Here is an 18,608-nt window from a genome sequence, read left to right as displayed (position 1 = left end):
TGATGGTTGTTGATTGGTTACTCTGATAGTGTGCGATGGATATGAAGATGCTTATGCATTTGTGAAATTGAATATCCTATTGTGTAGATGATAGCCCACAATGTTCAACAACAAAGTTGTTGAGCAGCACATGACATTCTCTACCATCTTGTTCTCTTAACTGCTGGTTTATTTTTTTTTTGATTGATTTAAAAGTCTAACGCTCTCCAAGACACATTATTCAGATTCACGTTTTCTCTCTACAGATTTTGCAATTAGACTCCATTCATGGGAAAGTATTATTTAACTGTGTGTGTCTTTCTCAGCAGCAGTTTATGCACAAGTAAAAAAGCGGGAGCCTCGACATGAGAATGTAAGTCTGACATGTGGGACAAAAATTAAAGGGACACTATGTAGTCTTTGGAGAATAAATTCAAACTCAGAATTTAAATATTTATAATATCAATGAAATAATAATAATAATACGAAATGAGAAATATTTATTTTTTCCATAACTGAATAATCAAGCTGTTCTCAGAGGAAAATAAGGTCCTCAGAACACTGTTTGACGCTAGAAAGGTGGCAGGGTCGGCCAAAAATAAACAAAGTAAAACAGTATGAAACTGTGTTGTCCTTTAGGGTCAGTGTATTCAGTCATGAAAACAAAGAATTTGTTTACTTAGTTTGTTTAGACAAAAATATCAGTCAGTGAAGATCGTTCTCTTCTGATCAAAAGTTCTTCCCCAAAACTACATAGTGCACCTTTAAATAGTTGCCATTTATTAATAGTTGCTACAGTTGTTTGTTTTTTTCCCCAGCGTGAAACATACCATTTTTATGACACCATCCCTGAGCAGCCGGCTGCACCAGCCCTGAAGAACATGAGTTACAGCACCGTGCAGGCACACTGAGACTCAGACTGTTTTATTCTGTGTACAGAAAGAGAAAGCAAACAGCCTGAAGAACTGTTAGAAATGTAAACCTTTTAATAATCTAGTGTTGTCAAATAAACTGTGAGATTAAAACAAACCTTTATCAAAGTTTTGCCGCCAGGTCCCATTTTTAAGTTGTGGTTTGTCACACACAAAACACAGTATGGGTTCTAACCTGCTTCTTATCTGTCGATCATATTTTATGTAACATGCTTTTTTTTTGCTTGAGACTTTTGTGACTATATTAAATAAACCCACATACATTTCCAACTTGTTACTACTGTACATAAACCGTATTTTTTAGCCATCAGTCTCCCAGTATTACCTTACTTTGAATTGCTTTGTATTTTTATATGCTGTATAAAACATTTATCATTATGTATTTAATTTGTTCGCCCCATTAATGTTCCATACACAAACTAGCATCACCACCACATCGACACACACACACACACACACACACACACACACACACACACACACACACACACACACACACACACACACACTCAAAATAACACAACTGTTAAATAAAGGAAGGAAAATATTTCTTTGTATTTATTCATCAGCTTTCTTAAACATGTGGTTCAGAGTATGAGGTCACCTTGACAAATTATGACTGAATATATCAATGTATCATCTTCTTCATCATGCATCTTTAGCTTGTCTGAAATGTCTTAAAAACTGGCAGAATAAAGCAAGTTTTAATGTTCTGTTGTCTCTCTTGTATTTTACATGACACATATTAACATGAAAAAACAGTTTTAGTTACAAAATAAACTTAAACTATTTGAAGAAAGAAAAATATGACGGCACTGTCAATCGTTTTTAGCAATTTACTTCTAATTTACTTAAAATATAGACCGCTCTGCATTTTTTTTCCACATACGACAAAAGTGCATTTTACATTCCGCAGACTTTTATATTAGCCTTCATTTTTTCCTAACAACAAAGAAACAAACATATTTGTTTTCTTATGATCATCCTTTGCACAAAGGACCTGTTTTATACTTTTACAAGAAATACCTGTTCTCCTACTGCAGGCATCTGTTTTTACTGCTGACGTACTGCATTTCTTTCTCTTAAATTCAGCACACATTCAGGACAATATGGCAAACTGTCAGTGATGTGATGCTCTGAGCAAAGTCACTGAACACTCCCATTTCTCTCATTTTCTTTAGCTGCACCACATTGTTCATGTTTTCTGCTTTAATGGATGTGAGCCTCAGTACTACAGGTAAAGATTTTTTCTTAGTAGAGCGCTGCCTGTTGCAGAGGTATGAGCAAATTCATTTGGCCATGTTCTCTATGTGTTTATACTGTAAGCATCCTTCTGTTGATTTAGTCCTTACTGACGTCCAGCTCTCCTGCTAAAGGTCACCTGCTGATGGTCGCTGCTATCAGAGGGAGCAGAGCTGCTGTTAGAGCGCTGGAGAGGCGTGTTGCTGAACCGCACTCCATGGCATTTTCCTGTGGAGGACAAAGTAATTTGTGATACATATGGAGCATGATATTAAATATTAACAGGGTGGATAATATACTCTTGTTTTATCTGGGAAAGACAGTAATGGATGCTTATTGATATGAACTGCTGCTGTTGTTGAACACATTGGGTCTTATTCTTGTAGTTTTGGCCATCATATTGATCAATCATTATAACACAGTTCCAATGGCACTCAGTAGAGCGCAAACCTCCTCCAAGCCCAACAGCTCCCTTATCCACATCAAAATGTACTCACTTATAGATAGTAGTTAACAAAATATTATTATATATATATATAATAATTATTTTTATAATCTTGCAGTGTTAAAGAAACCTGGACTCTGGACTACCGGATCTGCACCAAAAGTTAATGGGGTCTATTCTATTCTGGGTTGAGACCCATCCAAGTTTCATGGAAATACATTCACTAGTTTGTGTGTAATCCAGCTGACTGACCAACCAACCAACCAACCAACCAACCAACTAGCCAGCCAGTCAGCCAACCAGCCAACCTGCCTGCCAACCAACCAACCAACCAACCAACCAACCAACCAACCAACCAGCCTGCCAGCTCGCCAGTCAATCAACCAACTAACCAGTTAACCAACCAACCAGCCAACCAACCAGCAAGCCATTGGACACGGGTGAGATCTGGGAACATAACAGCATCACCACTTTAGTAAGAAGGGGTAAGACACATGAGCAGTCAAATATTCAGAAAAGTTGTAAACAAGCCAACAGTTGAGCCAAATGATGTTAGTTGATGTTGAGTATTTCAAATTGATGAGAACTATCATATTATTAACAATAGTAATGGTGGCCAAAACTACAAAAATAAGACAGAAGTTGTTATTCAACATTTTATTCAACATATTTTTAACATGCCTAGTCGCTTCCTTGCCAAGAGCTAGATGAGAAGAGTAACCACTCTGAAGCCTGTACAGTTAATGTGAAGCTACTGCAGCTTATTAGCTTAGCTAAGCATACAGACTGGAAGCAGGCGGAGAGGCTCTCTCCAAGGGTTAAAATCTGCCTTTGAGCATCTCTAAATCACTATTTGTAAACTGGGCTGTTCCTGTGCTCAAGTATCAACTTCACTGTATAAAACTGTACATGCAGACACACACTCTCATACCTCAGGGTGGAAAGGATGACATGACTCAGGCTTCTTCCTGTCCTTCTGAAACTTCAGTCTGTCACATTTAAGTGACTCGTTGTGTTCAAAGGCGTCAAGGATGAAAATGCACTATCAAGTTCAGAGCGTCACCAACATTAACTCCTTTAGCCTGATGTGAAACTTAAGTGGTGCAACTTAAAATCATTCTCATAGTAATTTATAAATATTATTATGATGCTCCCAAGTTTCTACATATCAAACATCTGTGTTTCATCTAGAAAGGATATACATGATCTCGATAGGATCCATTGTTACTGGAGGAGCACTGCTGCAGTCACACTTATTGTCCACGACCACCATGAAGAGGTTGCTACTGGGAATCTGCTGTATGACAAAAGATCTGCAGCCCAAACAGAGATGAACATTTACTGAACATTTACTATTGATAAGGATATATATATTATTACCAAAGGGGGTGATTAAGTACTTTAAGGTGGCCTAAAGCACCTGATACAGTACCTGAAACAGCCCTCACAGTCGATGTTGCCTGTTGTTTCTTTGATGGTGCGTTCGGAGACAAAGGCAGGGTATTCTGTATCACACGGCACCATCATGTGTTTACCCCGAGACCTCTGAGCTGAATGTGTGACAAAACATGTTTAACTGAACTGCAGAAATTGGTTTCCTGTGTACACATATGTCATACTTGCTCACACACTCGTACATGCCTGTAATGTACATATAAATATACAAACTATAGTTACCTTTAACTGAGAGGTCGATATTCCACCAGCTGTACAGGTTAAATTCGAGCAGAAAGCTGAAGAGAAAAACACAAACGGCATATTAAAAAGAGAATTTCCGGCGACAGTTGAACAAATGAATATGAGTTAAGGCATTAGCTAATAATAAACTCTGTCTTTACAAAAGGGAATTAAGCACATCAACCAAAAGTTTTAAGCAGTATGTAACCATGAACCTGTGTGTCTTGTTCCTGGTTAACATGTTCAGTTATCAATATTATAGATAGCTGAAGGATGTAATATGTAAATGTGGGTTATCAAGTAATAGTAATACTAATTAATATACTTTTGTTAAAAAGAGTTATCATTTATTAGTCCATATAATACACATTTTTTTAAAATGTTTTTGTGTTATTCTTACATGACGAGTTCAGTCAGGAGCCACTTGACAACAGTGAAGGGCTGAAAGAGAGAAAATCATATACTTTTACATTCTGGGGGCAGAAATGAAATATTGTTTACTGCGGTTTAAATGTCATTGTTTATTTTGAGACCGCTCTAGAGTAAACTAATGTTCCACCAGCATGCAAACAGTGTTAACCACAAACCCAGAGAGAGGTATCTATGCTGCTGATTTTAACTCGGGTCATTCAAATGTAGACGTACAGTAGTCTACCACAGATTCAAACTATTCAATGTCTCCATCTCTAAATATAGCAGCTCATGTGTTGTCACTTACGTCTGATAAAGTGCGAGCGCTGTCGCTGCTCCCAGCGTACTCTTTGCAAAGGGCCTGGTAATCATACAGTGTGATCCTGAAACACGAACAACAGAAGAAGTTGCAATCAACCATAAATATGACATTATTACAACAAGCTTTTAATGTCAGGTTTAATGTTTCAGTCCAAGCTCCGAGAAATGATACACCCCGTCACCCACCTTTTGAAGGACCCCATTTGTAGAAGTTTGTTCATAACAGCACCCTCCACCTCTCCAAAGAAGAGCCCTGTCTGAGAGAGGAGTTACGTCAAAGCACACAGGCACACAGCTTAACACACACACACACACACACACACACACACACACACACACACACTGGGTGGACAAAATAACAGAAAAATCCAAAATGACTTCATCTAATTTTGTAACTGGAGTTGTAGGCTAAAAAAAGATTTTTTTTTTTTTTAATTTAAAGAATAAAAAAAAAAACCTGTGTTGTCAGATAAGCAGCAGCAGCGAGCTGCAGCTCACTTACAGAGACAGACAGTGTCTTTCGATTTAACTTCTTTAGTTTAGTTTAGCTTTAGTTTACTACTCAGTATTTCCTTCCTTGTTTTCTGATATTTTCTTTTGTCTGGATTGGAGGTTTTATTTCAAGAAGTAGGAGAATTTCTCAACTCATGAAAGAACAATTGTTCTGTCACATTATCAGAAAAAAATCATATCACCAAATTTAGAGATACATGTTATTTACTGGAAAGGAAGGGTATTAAAATCATGTTCTGACAACTGGCTAAAAATGTCTAAATAAGAAATTTTGTTTAGTGGAAAGTATAACATTTAATGTTTGTCTGAAAAGTCAACTGACATTTTACAGGGTTAGATGTATGCTGTAGTGCAAACGGTGTGTAACCACTTAAATTATACTATTACTATCTACTTTCCTTGTCAAAGAACAGTCCAGTCCTGCTCTACACACACTTCAGAGAATTCAGTAGTTTTGGTAAAGTGAGACATGTTTTTAGATGTTTCCATTATTTTGTCCATAGATGTAAACAAGTATACACAAACAAATAAGTACACAGTACCTGAGATTGCTCCTCTGTGACGAGAATGAAGCCATTGTTGTCAATGAGATAACAGTTAATGTCCTGTCAGGAGAATAAACAGATAATTTTAACAAAACAACCTGAGAAAAAAATAAAAACCCAGAGTCATGTGACTGTTCTTACCTCGTTATCACAGCTAATGCTACATTTTCCATCCAGGGCCGTACACTGTGCACAAAACATGAGTAGCTTAGTTTCACACCTCATCAGGGAGCTCATTTATCGTGAAACATATTGCAGAAGTTGTTGTGTCGTTACCTGTCTGCAGGCGGTCCAGAACTTCCTCTGAAAGAACTCGAGCTTCATCTGGATCCCAACAGCTGAGCACAAAACCAAGCACATAAGAGACGGCACAGTATCCAAAAGTAACTATAAGACGGACGGTTTAGAGGTTTTACCTGCAACAATTGGAGACTTTCTGTCATCGAGGAGCTGAATTGCAGTGCTGGCCAAAACCACACTCTTATTTTCTAAAGCTAGAGAGGAAAAGCAGAGAATAAACTTGAAGTGATTTGTTCAGATTTCACTTACTGCTCACTAGATGGCACCATTTACTCAGCAGCCTCAAAAGAAACCGCAGTACCAGTCCATTACTTCACACTAATGGAGTCCAGTCCGAGGGTTTTCTACAGCCAGATGACTCTAATAATTCTGTAATGGGTGCTGTGATTGGACATTTCACGTTATGATGGCAAAGCCTGAGTGGACGCAGTCATCATTAACAGAGGAAAGGTGGTAAATGTCCTGTACAGTGACGCTGAATTCTCCCTCGCCCGAACAGCAGACTGAACGTGGGCCACATTAACTGCAGGAAAGCTGTGAGGGTGGTGAGCTGTGCTGCGGATCCTATCAGTGGAAACCAGTAAAAGCCACAATCCATAACAGAAAGAGGGATATAGAAAAAGACTGATTAAGATGTTAAAATGCTGAGTGACTAAGGAAACCAGATGGATTTCCTGAAAGTACCCTATATAATGCTGCACTCGATAATTGAAAGTATATTGAGAGTGACTTGTATAATGTACAATGCAGATAATTTAGCAGCAGCCGATCAGTAGCTTTGTGCAGGCTCAGGGAACTTTTATTCTGTACTGCACGCTTGCTGTGGTCTCATACTGTATGTGGTTTTTGTTCTGCATACCTGTGCTGAAGGGGATGGAGTAGACAAATGTGCCGGGGACCTGCTCTGCCGCTCTCTTGTACCACAGAGGGAAGTGATCGGCATTAAACACACCCTCCTTGTCCTCCGCTGTCAGGAAGTCTCTGAGGACGCACACACAGCGAAGCTGAGTTGAGGATCAGATTCATCAAGCACAATCACAGCGGCACCTTGAGCTGTAAGTAATGATTACGGAGATGTTGAGCAGCGGCACTCACTGATTGGAGAGCTGATCGGCGGGCACAAACAGGTTGGTTCTCGACAGGCCGGTGCGTGTACCCAGGAAGGCAATCTCCACTCCTTTGTCTGAGTTCCTGTCGATGTGATGCAGAGCAGGGCCACATAAACACATCTGTACTTTTACATATATGATGTAGGACATACATATTCAATATATAATGTTATAAATGCAGTGTGACTAGGTTGCTTATCATTAAATTGAATAGTGTATAGAGGGAAGTTTTGGTTGCTGATATAGCTTTTATTTTGGAGGTATAATGTAAAAATACCACCTTCAGAGAATTATATTATATGATAAGTAACATCTTCTCAAACTAGTGTGCTTTTTATTTATTCACATTATATTATTAATTTGTTATTTTTCATGGTTATTTAGCTTTATAGCTGTATTAGTCAATAAGCAGAACATCACTTTGGGCCTTTGGATTAGTCACACTTAACAAAAACAGTGCTTCTTGTTTTACAGGGTTTTATTGTATTGTTTTACAGTTGGGGTTTACATTCCTCTGTCTTTATTTTCTTGTACGTATTTATTGTTGCGTTTGTGTTCGTATTGTCTATTTGTTATTAGGTTTTACACATTTTAAAGAACCACATAAGGACAGGAATGCAAATTAGCTTAGGCTATACAGTAGATGACGTGGAGTGTGGCATCAGTTTATACTACATACTTATCCACACACAAATAAACACTAAATAAATAAATAAATAATAAGGGTACAATATTGGTTAATCCAGTAATAGTCATTAACTAACAGTTAATTGATATAATAATACCCATTAAGTAACATTAACAAATGTCTCTTGTTAACATATATTAAGGGTTTGCATGTTAGTGAAAAGGTCCAATTTGTAGCATAGTTGATTGTTGAGTCTCATTCCAGACTCCAGACACCATTGAGTTGCAAAGTTACACATACACATTGACATGACATGTATCCTAGGACAGATCTTATACAAAATGTACATCAAGGCATTGTAATAGGAGAGTTTGATGATAAGTTCGGTTTCCATGTTTCGATGTCCAAATGTGCGTGTGTGCATTAAAACAGCTTTTGGTCACTTCGATGGTTCCTCTCTAACATAATTCTATTGTAAGTGATAGGGGACAAAATACACAGTCCTCATTTTGTGCAGAAATTAACTTTTAAAGTTCAGCTGAAGCCAATATGAGGCTTCAGTAGTTTGATTTAAAGAAATAAAGTGACTGTCCTTCAAAGTTACAGACTCTAAAGCTTCTCCTTTTCCTTCTTTCCTGCACGACTGCACCAAAAAAAAAAAAAACCCACAAAGTGTGTCTGGGTTAGTACAAAGACTGACTTTGGATGATACATACTTGATTTGGTAACTTAGACTGATGATCACATTAGCTTCAGCTGAACTGTGAAATGCTTTTTTGCACAGAGCGAGGCCTGTAGAACTCATATATTGCCCGGAAATTGCTTTAAGAAGGAATGCTAATGGTAATCATGTCTTTTAAAAAGACCCGTTTAACAAATACAGACCATTTCGACTTAAAAATCCAATTACAGTGACCAACACTGCTTTCAAGTACATGTGAGCTAGTGAGTATCGTTTAACTTGAAAACCTACAAAACCTATCATTCATGGTAAAGAGATATAGTTTTAGTGTTTCTTTATAAAACGTGGCTGCCACTTTCTATAAAGGCATACTTTATAAAGGGATTGTAATTAATGGATTTGTTAAATAAGGCTTTATAGATCACAATTATTAATCAGAATACATTCGAGGTTGTAACTGTAGCCTATAAAGTGGTCAAAATGTTCTTACTCTGACTTGTTGAGGGCCAGTCCAGTCCAGTAGGCCTCCAGTGGAGCCGTGACCACTGCATCAAATAACACCTCCTGGATCAGCTCTCTATCACCTGCACAGCGTTGCAGACCAGTTTAACAAATACAGACCTTTATGACCCAAAACATCCACCTGTTTTATAACAATCTCCCTGTAGTCATTTCATCTGTCTCAAGTGTCTCTTACATTTGAGGTGTGGCCTGCGGCCCGTCATGAAGAGCTTGATGGCTTGAATCTGGGTCAGGTGACGGTGCTCGTGCTGTTCCTCCGTGTTGCAGTAAGTCCTGTGGTCCAAAACAGAGCCAACACTGTTACATCACAGGCCTCCACATCCCCGATGAACACAGAGGGATAACCTACATAACGCATGAATGCCCACTTCCATAACCCCGGCGTTACCATTCATCTGCCAGGGCGACATCTGGCTGTTCCAGATCACGGAGCCCTGAAAAACACAAGTCAGTAACGCTTCAGCAATGACAGCCTGGGAAGACCGATACAATAAGGTCTCCTAAACAGGCAGGTCAGAGTGACATGCGTCTCACTGTATGGAGGCTTTTGTTAATAGAGTAAAAGGCAGAGTTGGAGGGACATACCAGCTTCAACTGACACATTTCCTCTGAAGAAGTACTTTCCATGACCTCTGGAGAGAGCCACTCCGACACTGGAGATACAGACAAAGAAGAAAGTAAACATTAAGTGCAACCAAGACATAAACTGGAAGAAAGTCGTTATGGGAATGTAATAAAACCCTTCCTTCACCTGAATGGTGTCCCTTTAATGTCAGTGTAGTAATAGTCATTGTGCATCTTCAGGACACGTCTCTGAAGGAGAAGCAGAAGAAGTGCAGGTGAGATTTGCTCCTTTAGTCGAGAGACAACAGAGATAGAACAACCCTCATCTGATACGGAGACACTAAACATGTTTATCTGCAGCCTCACCCCTCTATCCACAGTCTTCTTCACCTCCATAGAGAAAGTCCCTGTCCTCCTGTTCACCATAGCGTTACGCAGCTGAAAGATAAAGCACACAAAGAGGCACACAGAGCAGAGTAGTCAAGGCTGGGTCACTGATCTAGCAGCCTGTAAGTGGCGGCCATTTTATTGAAAACAGAGTCATACCTTGATAATACTTGATAATTCTTCTGATAAGTCTCTGATAATCCGAAAGCAGCGCAGAGCAAGTGTCAGTGCTAGTTTCAAACCGAGGCAGTTGCTATTTTCACGCCCATCGCCCTCGTCGTGTAAATAGCAAATGTACTTGCTTCCTCCTGTGCGCCCCTGGGTGTGTTGTTCTTAAAATGTGGTGTGGTCAGGCGCACTGATGGCGCATCGCTATCTTTATGCAGCAGAGAGCAACTGCACCATAGACCAACAAAAAGCTGGTCTAAAGTCAATGTAAGTATTTTTCTTTGTTATTTAAAATGTGCATTAATCAGATAGTGAGATGTGCCGACACAGCCAGGTTCACAATGCGGGTACACTCTGATTTAATGATTTAAAATGTCTCCCTGCAGGCGGTAAAGTCACTGTAACAAATACATTTAATCAGCAAAACTAGAAGCTTTAGAGATAAACCCGACAGGATAGAGGAAACTCTGAATTAATTTGGCTCTTAAAGGGAATGGGAGATGACACTCGGATCGGTTTAATTTACGTTATGCCCCAAACACACCCGTGACTAGTTAAGAGCATAATACAACTCCTTTGCGCCGTGCACCTCGCTCACTAGATTATCCACTGTTTAAGTAGCAAAAGGGAGTTGGACATGCCCCTAGTGCTTCATATTATGCACAATACATTTGTAATGAAGGATGATATCTTTTATAACACTGGATTTTAGCGGTTGAACACGTACGATATCATCTTTGTCTTCCCACTCCACCTCAGAGAGATCCACGCTGCTGTAGTTGGGCTTCCTCCTCTTCTGACCGTCCTGATACTGCACACAGGAACACAATATACACAATTCAGTGCTCCCTTTTGTGTAATGCTGTACATTTTGACTTAATGGCCTAAACATGTCTGCTAATCTAGCCTCACCCAACTGTGAAATCTGCATGTGACACATAGTTTTTCAAATTTATGAGCTTGATATTAAAGAAATAAATCAATGTAGGGATCTGTCTTTTGTCTTTCAGTGCTAGAATGATGCTGTATGCGCTTATTCATCAAGCGTTGTTTTGGAGGAGTTACTTTGCTGTTTAATAATTTAACAAGTCGTCTGTGAAATTAACACTGTCAGGTAAATTAAAAATAATTAATATGATTGATAGGATATCCACGCTCATAAAAAGTCAACAACAATGCACTTAACTTTACATGTCAAACTCGACAAGAAACAAGAAAGTCAATGACTACAACCACAGCACAGTTTTAGCCACAAAGATCACGAAAAACCAACACAGACTAACACACACACACAGTTGCACAGAGAGGAATAGCACTAACACTGGCACACACAGATCCACTAGCACAGCCATAGCTCCTGAGGAACCAGCGGTCCCAGGGCGAGCGGCTGTGGTCTCTGCCAGCGAGTGTTAAGTTACCTCTGGGAAATCTCAGGCCAGCCAGCCCTATGAGTGGCCTTTATCCCTGCATGCATACATCAAAGGAAAAGGTGGGGATTACAGACTATACGAGCCCACAAAGCCTCCCAACCAGATAACACATTTGTCTCTGTGTGCACTCGTTAACGGAGGCGTTCAGTTCATCATTTCGGTTAAGCATATAATTGCACGGACAAAACAAAAAGAAAGAAAGAAAGAAAACAGGGTAAAATCAGGGAATGCAGTGAGACAGTTTGGTGTTAAAGCAATGTTAAGAAACTGGGTTACCAAAGGTCTGAGGTCCGGGTGTGTCAGGATGTAGCCGTTGTTCGTGATAGCGAACGCGTACCCGTGGATTCCTAACTAGAGACACAAGATGAGAAACATGAGGAAGTCATTTAAAAAAATAACATAATAGTAAATTAGTTTATGCAAAGCAAAAGTACAAGAACAGCTGACTGTACCATATGTTTAGGGATGAGCTTCATCAGCTCCTGCAGAGGGATGTCTGTTCCTACGACCCCCAACAGAATACCCTGGTTCTTCTGCATGAAAAGATTCAAAACACACAAAACTTTAGAGGAAAACTGCATGAATATTCGGTCAGTCAGCAGTGGTGGAAGAAGTACTCCAATACAATTAAAAGTGCTGAATTCAAATTCCAACGTAATTTAAAGTATTATCATTAAAATGTCTTTGAAGTATCAAATAAAAGCATGTGTTAAATATAAAAAAATGGCCCAATCAATTATATATTACCAATGCCAAGGAGGTTATGTTTTCATCCTTGTCTGTTTGTTGTTTTTTTGGATTGTGAGCAAGATTGCACAGACTACCAAACAGATTTCCATGAACCTTGGATGGAGGATGGGTCTCAGCCCAAAATAGACCCCATTAACTTTTAGTGGAGATCCTGATAATAGGACTGATCCAGGAATGTTTTCCTTACTTTCTTTAACATAGGGGATTTTTCTGCATTTTCGTTAATTTTTCAGGGAATAATGCATGGATCTTGAAAAACACAGGGTTACACGATAAAAATGCAAGTAGTAGTCTTTTTATTCTACACAGGCAAAACTGTTATTCATGGTGGAGCGCTGAAGATGAGTTCAGGACTCTCACAGTCTGAGCGCCGTAGTCTGGCAGCAGCAGGGTGAACAGACTGTGGCTGGGGTGGGTGTTGTCTTTTAGTATCTTTTGGGCTCTGTGCAGAAACCTCACCCACATCACTGATGCATACTGAGTACTGTATGTTCTGGTCATATTTACGTCTCGCTGCAGAGCCTTCATGTCCTGGGCCACGCACAAACCATGGCAGTTTGTAATGTTTCCAATTCGGATGCTTTCTATCGCTGCACTTTAAAAGTTATCAAAAACACACAACGGGAATTTTGTTTGCTTAAGTTTCCTTAAAGGTGCAATATGTAAGAATTGGCTTCCTGCTTAGGTCACTCCTAATAAAGAGCTGGTAGCATTTCACCAGAGTAACTGTAGTGGATGTTAACTAGTTAGCTCTGTTAGCCATGCAACTAGCGATCCAGACTTGGAGCTCGGAGGTATAACAAGACAGGAGCGGGCTGTGGCTAGCTGGTTAGCATGCTAACTTTAACTTTATTAGAAAAATCTCTGCAATACGATACATACATGTTTGATATAACGTCAAATTTGTTGCTTCACATTTTTCGTTCACATTTTGTTTATAATTTAGTTAATTTGTGAATGTTTATACCAAAATTCCTACATATTGCACCTTTAAGAAATAAAGCTGCTTTTGACCCTTCTTAACGATTGGTCGTTGTTATGATTGGACTGTGTGGTGGCCTGTTTTGTGGTGTGTTTCTGTGCTTCAGAGGTGCTTGGTGAGGCTGGGCGTGGCTTTGCTGCTGGTCGGAGCTGTGCCAGTCCACACACCTGCAGCGCGTTGGATATAATCAGCACCTGCTCTTATATCCAGACCTTCCCTCTGCACGGTGCCAGATTATGTGACCGGACCATTCCTGTGGACCAGCTCCTCTACCACTCGCCACCCCACCTCCTGCACCCCTGCCACCCCACATAACCCCTGAGCCAGCCACCTGCGTAACTGGGAGTCTCCACCTGCGCCAGCCTGGGAGCCACCTGCCTGCGCTCGAGCTTACCACCTCTACCTGCCAGCAATCCCTGTTTGGCATCAACTTTCGGATCTACCTGTTCCACTACAACCGATACAGGTTGTGTGTTGATTAATCTGGTTGTAAAACACTAAACTAATCCTGCTCTTTGGCCCTGAAAACAGCTGATAACATTTTTCTATAATGTAAAATATCAACCTGAGGAGTGAAAAGTAACTATAGCCGTCAAATAAGTATAAAGCAGCAAAAAATGGAAGTGCTCAAGTAAAGTACAAGAATGTCAAAAACTGTATTTACTGTAGTTACTTCATCACTGTCACTCAGTCACTCACCGTTTCATTCTTTGTGCTGAACACAGGCATGGCAACTGTGGTCATCAGACTTGGGCCGGCTTTCTCTTTCATCTGAAAAGAAGCAATTTCTAACAGTTGAATGCTGATATTTCAGCTGAATCATCCCCCATGAGAGGAGCGTCAGCGTGTTCGGTGATCAGGTTTGTAAACAAAAATAAGAAATTGTGGAGAAAAAGACAAACATTTAAACAATTTTATTCAGGATATGAGATTACCAAGAAATTCTGAACGTTAGCCGACACACTAACTCGTGCAATACATTACCCTGCAAGTGTATTTACTGTTCAGACAAATTGAAATTCCAAAGTGATGCTATTAATCATTTCATTTAACAAAACCTCTAAACTGTTCAACAAAATCATATGTGAATGTAAAATCAAAATCAAAACAGCAGGCATGGAAATTAATTAACAGTAATGAACAGCTTCAGCAGCCAATTACCAGTAAACAGACAGCCTAACTGACATGATATTCAATTAAAATTTCCAGATAGAAAAGAGAGGAGCGTGACTTATTGAGTGGGGAATAACGGCTTCAGGAAGTGACATTAATGAGCCAAAGGTGGCTACAAATGTAAGTAAATAACACATAAAAAAGTCTCATTGGCTCGAGTAACTCATTATTGAGTATTACTGAACACAGATTCAACATTTATTACTTGCGCAAAATGTTTAAACGCAGCGTCCAAATGAATTCCTGCAGAATGACACAGGATCCTGCTCGAAGCCTTCCTGTTGTCAAACCTGAACCGTGTGAGTCTGACGCCCTCCGAGGAGGAGACGAGGTCAGCTCAGCAGGATGAAAGCTGACATAATTAAGCACATGAGCGCCGTTAAAGTAGGTCTGCTATTCCCTCACCTCGTGAATCGACACAGCTGAGTGTGAGTGTGTGTGTGCGTGTGTGGTTGATGTTCATTTGTGTATGTGCATGCATATGAGGCAAACGAGCTGTGAGCTGCAGTGTGTACTGGCCAGCTTGACAACATGAAGAATGGTGGGTCCTTAAATTCATCACAACACACAATGGAAGTGGAAACTGGACTGCTTCAGTCCACACACACACACACACACACACACACACACACACACACATACACACAGATTCAGGTAAACGTCTAACCACCTCCACCGCTCTCTCTCTCTCTCGTTCTCCTTTTCTCTCTCTCCCTTTCTTGATCGCCCCTCCAATGTCAGTTTTATTATGGGCTTTAGGAGATAAAATGCAATGATCCACAGAATGATGAATGGTGTGTCTGAGGCTGAGCTACAAGAGCACACACTCCAGAGGACAATCTCCCAACCCTTCTGTGTGTGTGTGTGTGTGTGTGTGTGTGTGTGTGTGTGTGTGTGTGTGTGTGTGTGTGTGTGAAAAGTACTACAATAAATGCTCCTCTGCTCCTCCTGCCCCTCAGAGAGACGAGCCTCTCCTCACTTCAGACTTCCAAGGAAATATTAAAGCATTATGTAGAAAAGTAGGAACAATGAGCAGCTATTTAACCTCACAAGTCACCTCCGCTTTATACGATATGACTCACGTTCACTGAGTCCCAGTGGAAACCTTGAATTACCTCCCATGATCTTCTTTCTGATGCTTGTTCAGAACTACTTCCTACAGCATGCGGTTGATTCTCTTATATTAAGAAAACAAATAAATAAATCATGTTTTTTTTATATAAATGATGAAAGATAAGCTCACATGTTGATATTTACCTTATAAGCCTGCGACAGCTGAAATGAAAGAAGAGACGCATAAAGATTGAATCATCCGTGAGTTAAAGCCTTCACATTGTGCATCGAATTTGTGGACGCAGATGTACGTCGCGGGGGGAAGATCCATGCAGATTAATGAAGCTCATAATGAAGAATCATTCCAGCAGCATGAAGAAAAATGATGAGAAAGCAGACGCACACACATGTACACTAACTGTACAGTACAAAGATGGACAAAATAACATGAAGGTCTTGCAATATGATGTAATGCAGGACATCTTTGTGATACAATACAATGAACTGTATTGCATTATATATGAGAGATTCCTGTTATTTTGTCCAGCCTCTGTTGAAAGCATGCTACTGCACTATACATATAAGCATGCACTCTCATTCATATACAAATGTAAACTGGGGATGAGGACTAATAACTTGGACAATCACAGGAAGTCATGAAGAAAATCGTACTTACAGCACTGTCCACGTAGGCTTCAGTCCACACTGTGTCGTGCTCGTGATCAATGACCTTCGGGCGGCTCATGACGTGGAGATACCTCATCACGTTCTCCTGAACGTCTGCCAAGGTGGAGATCTGACTGAAATATCCTGCAATTAAAAACACACACATATTAACCTATCATGAGGCACATCCTCCACAGAGTAATGCATCATCATCATTTACTACACACCAAAATATCAAAAACTGATATCCAGCGGTGGAAGACGTTTCAGACCAGCTGATGTAAAATGCTGCATCTAAAACTTAAAGGAACATTTCACCCAAACATGAAAATTCAGTCATTATCTACACGTCCTCATGCCAATGCAAAGTTGGGTGAAGTTTCATATTCCACAAAACATTTCTGGAGCTTCACAGTAAAACAGAGTTGCAGCATTCCCTTAAACAACTGTAGCAGATGGAGATTTGTTTTAAAATGTAATTTAATAACCCAAAACAACAACAAAAACATGAAATGCCTCCATGCAGCGTGTCCAGTATAATCCAAGTCTCCAGAAGCCCAAGAACCCAAATTAATTTGAAGAGATGTGACTTGCACCATTTTTAAAGCTGAAATCTTTACTGTAGCTGCTAAAAGCTAAAAGAACTAGTGCGAACTCAACCGTGCATTGAGGGTGTAAATAATGTATTTTCAAGTCCATTTGGGATTTCGGGTTTCTGGAGATGTGGATTACACTGGATGAGCTGTATGGAGCCATTTATGTTTTTTGAGGGGTTGTTTTTTACGTTTTAAAACAAGTCCCCAGCTACTTCAGCTGCGACAGTGTTTTGCTGTGAAGCTCCAGATGTGTTTTGTGGACTATTTCATGGATAAATAGACAGATAATGACTGAGTTTTAATTTTTGTGTGAACAGTTCCTTTAAAGCATAGATAGCAGCAATTTTCTATAGGATTGATTTATTTTTCTGCAAACAATACACTCTCAGAATAATTTGAAGATCCTTTAACAGCTTTAAAGTTCCACAATGGAGCTCTAACCAGCTGCAGTACATACAGTTGGGAACTCAAGTCTTTGATATAATCCAGTTTAATCCATATAATAACCAGACATGATGGCTGTAAAATAATAGAGACAAAGTACATTGTTTCCTGCTTACATGCACTAATGTACTTAGTTACTTTCCATGCCTGCTAATGTCCCTGGCTTTAGTGAACCACAGTGGAAACAGGCTTCCAGTGGCTCAGCTTAGAGCGACACAGGAGCCATTTGACTTGCTGTCAGCTCCTGCTGTTGCTGACAATGCTTCATACTGGACATGTAAGGTTACCCCACAGCGGGGGTTTGTATAGGGAAGGATGTTTGGGGCTCGTCTCCCCACAGTCGCTCTGTGATCTGTTTTCCTGGCTGCGACTTTCCCTTCCAGAGGGCACTCATCCGGAGCGTTGACACGTGGGAGCCATCAGCAGCGAGCAGCCAAGGGGGAGACACTCTGACAGGAAGAGGGATTAGAGCGGATTGACCTCTGACCCCCCCCAAGTGCCACTTCATTGCCTCTTGGCAGAAAGAGTCTGAGCCAGCACATACACACATGGAAACACACGTCACACACACACACACACGACCAAACCACACAGACACCCACACATCCTCAACCTCATATCGCGCCACAGAAACGCCACGTCGGAGCGTTCTCGACACTCTGATAGGAAGCTGTCTTGAGAAGTGTTTATCAAAAAAGTCCCAAACCTTTGTTGGCACAGGCCATCCATTTGAGGTTATCAGCAAATGCAGACTCTCGTCCAATCAGGTAGGGGAATATTCGCACCTGTGCAGAGGACACATAGATGGAGGGATTAAAAAAACATGCAAAGTGATTCGTCTCCTCGGTGCTTTATCTTCCTGTCCTGATTCTATCTGCTCTGGTGCAAGAAGTCGCTGCATGTTTTTACATCCTCATGAGAAAACACTGAGCTTTAAGCTTCTCTTCAGCTCCTTCGCTTTATTCTTCACCCTTTTTTCAGTCCGTCTTTGCACGTTTTTTTTTACAGTGAGCTGTGATTTTTTTTTTATTTCACTTTGCTCTATATGCAGTTAAATTCAGTTTATTTTCTTCTGTGGGGGGTTGGGCA

At 40.2% G+C, this 18,608-nt stretch overlaps 1 protein-coding gene across 1 annotated transcript in view; it reads right to left on the bottom strand.

Moving 5' to 3' along the window:
• Positions 1-3,781: 3,781 nt before the first annotated feature.
• The window catches only part of LOC311254848 (voltage-dependent calcium channel subunit alpha-2/delta-3-like), a gene marked incomplete at both ends in the record, with an annotated part of 34,818 nt that continues 19,991 nt past the window's right edge, over positions 3,782-18,608 (bottom strand). Inside the window, 25 exons of the mRNA XM_084348848.1 lie at positions 3,782-3,911; positions 4,031-4,148; positions 4,276-4,331; positions 4,676-4,716; positions 4,994-5,069; positions 5,194-5,264; positions 6,063-6,125; positions 6,207-6,251; positions 6,342-6,403; positions 6,482-6,559; positions 7,225-7,346; positions 7,461-7,556; positions 9,275-9,368; positions 9,482-9,579; positions 9,695-9,740; positions 9,892-9,959; positions 10,058-10,119; positions 10,237-10,308; positions 11,153-11,236; positions 12,132-12,206; positions 12,308-12,388; positions 14,287-14,358; positions 16,018-16,035; positions 16,490-16,623; positions 18,226-18,304. Of these exons, the coding sequence (XP_084204974.1) occupies positions 3,782-3,911; positions 4,031-4,148; positions 4,276-4,331; positions 4,676-4,716; positions 4,994-5,069; positions 5,194-5,264; positions 6,063-6,125; positions 6,207-6,251; positions 6,342-6,403; positions 6,482-6,559; positions 7,225-7,346; positions 7,461-7,556; positions 9,275-9,368; positions 9,482-9,579; positions 9,695-9,740; positions 9,892-9,959; positions 10,058-10,119; positions 10,237-10,308; positions 11,153-11,236; positions 12,132-12,206; positions 12,308-12,388; positions 14,287-14,358; positions 16,018-16,035; positions 16,490-16,623; positions 18,226-18,304 (1,941 nt within the window). The remainder of the gene's footprint in view (positions 3,912-4,030; positions 4,149-4,275; positions 4,332-4,675; positions 4,717-4,993; positions 5,070-5,193; positions 5,265-6,062; positions 6,126-6,206; positions 6,252-6,341; positions 6,404-6,481; positions 6,560-7,224; positions 7,347-7,460; positions 7,557-9,274; positions 9,369-9,481; positions 9,580-9,694; positions 9,741-9,891; positions 9,960-10,057; positions 10,120-10,236; positions 10,309-11,152; positions 11,237-12,131; positions 12,207-12,307; positions 12,389-14,286; positions 14,359-16,017; positions 16,036-16,489; positions 16,624-18,225; positions 18,305-18,608) is intronic.

The sequence above is a fragment of the Pagrus pagrus genome, assembly GCF_965226575.1.
Source record: "Pagrus pagrus genome assembly, chromosome: 3".
Taxonomy (NCBI): Eukaryota; Metazoa; Chordata; class Actinopteri; order Spariformes; family Sparidae; genus Pagrus; species Pagrus pagrus.
Note: the sequence above shows the minus strand (reverse complement) of the source record. Positions and strands in the feature narration are given on the sequence as shown.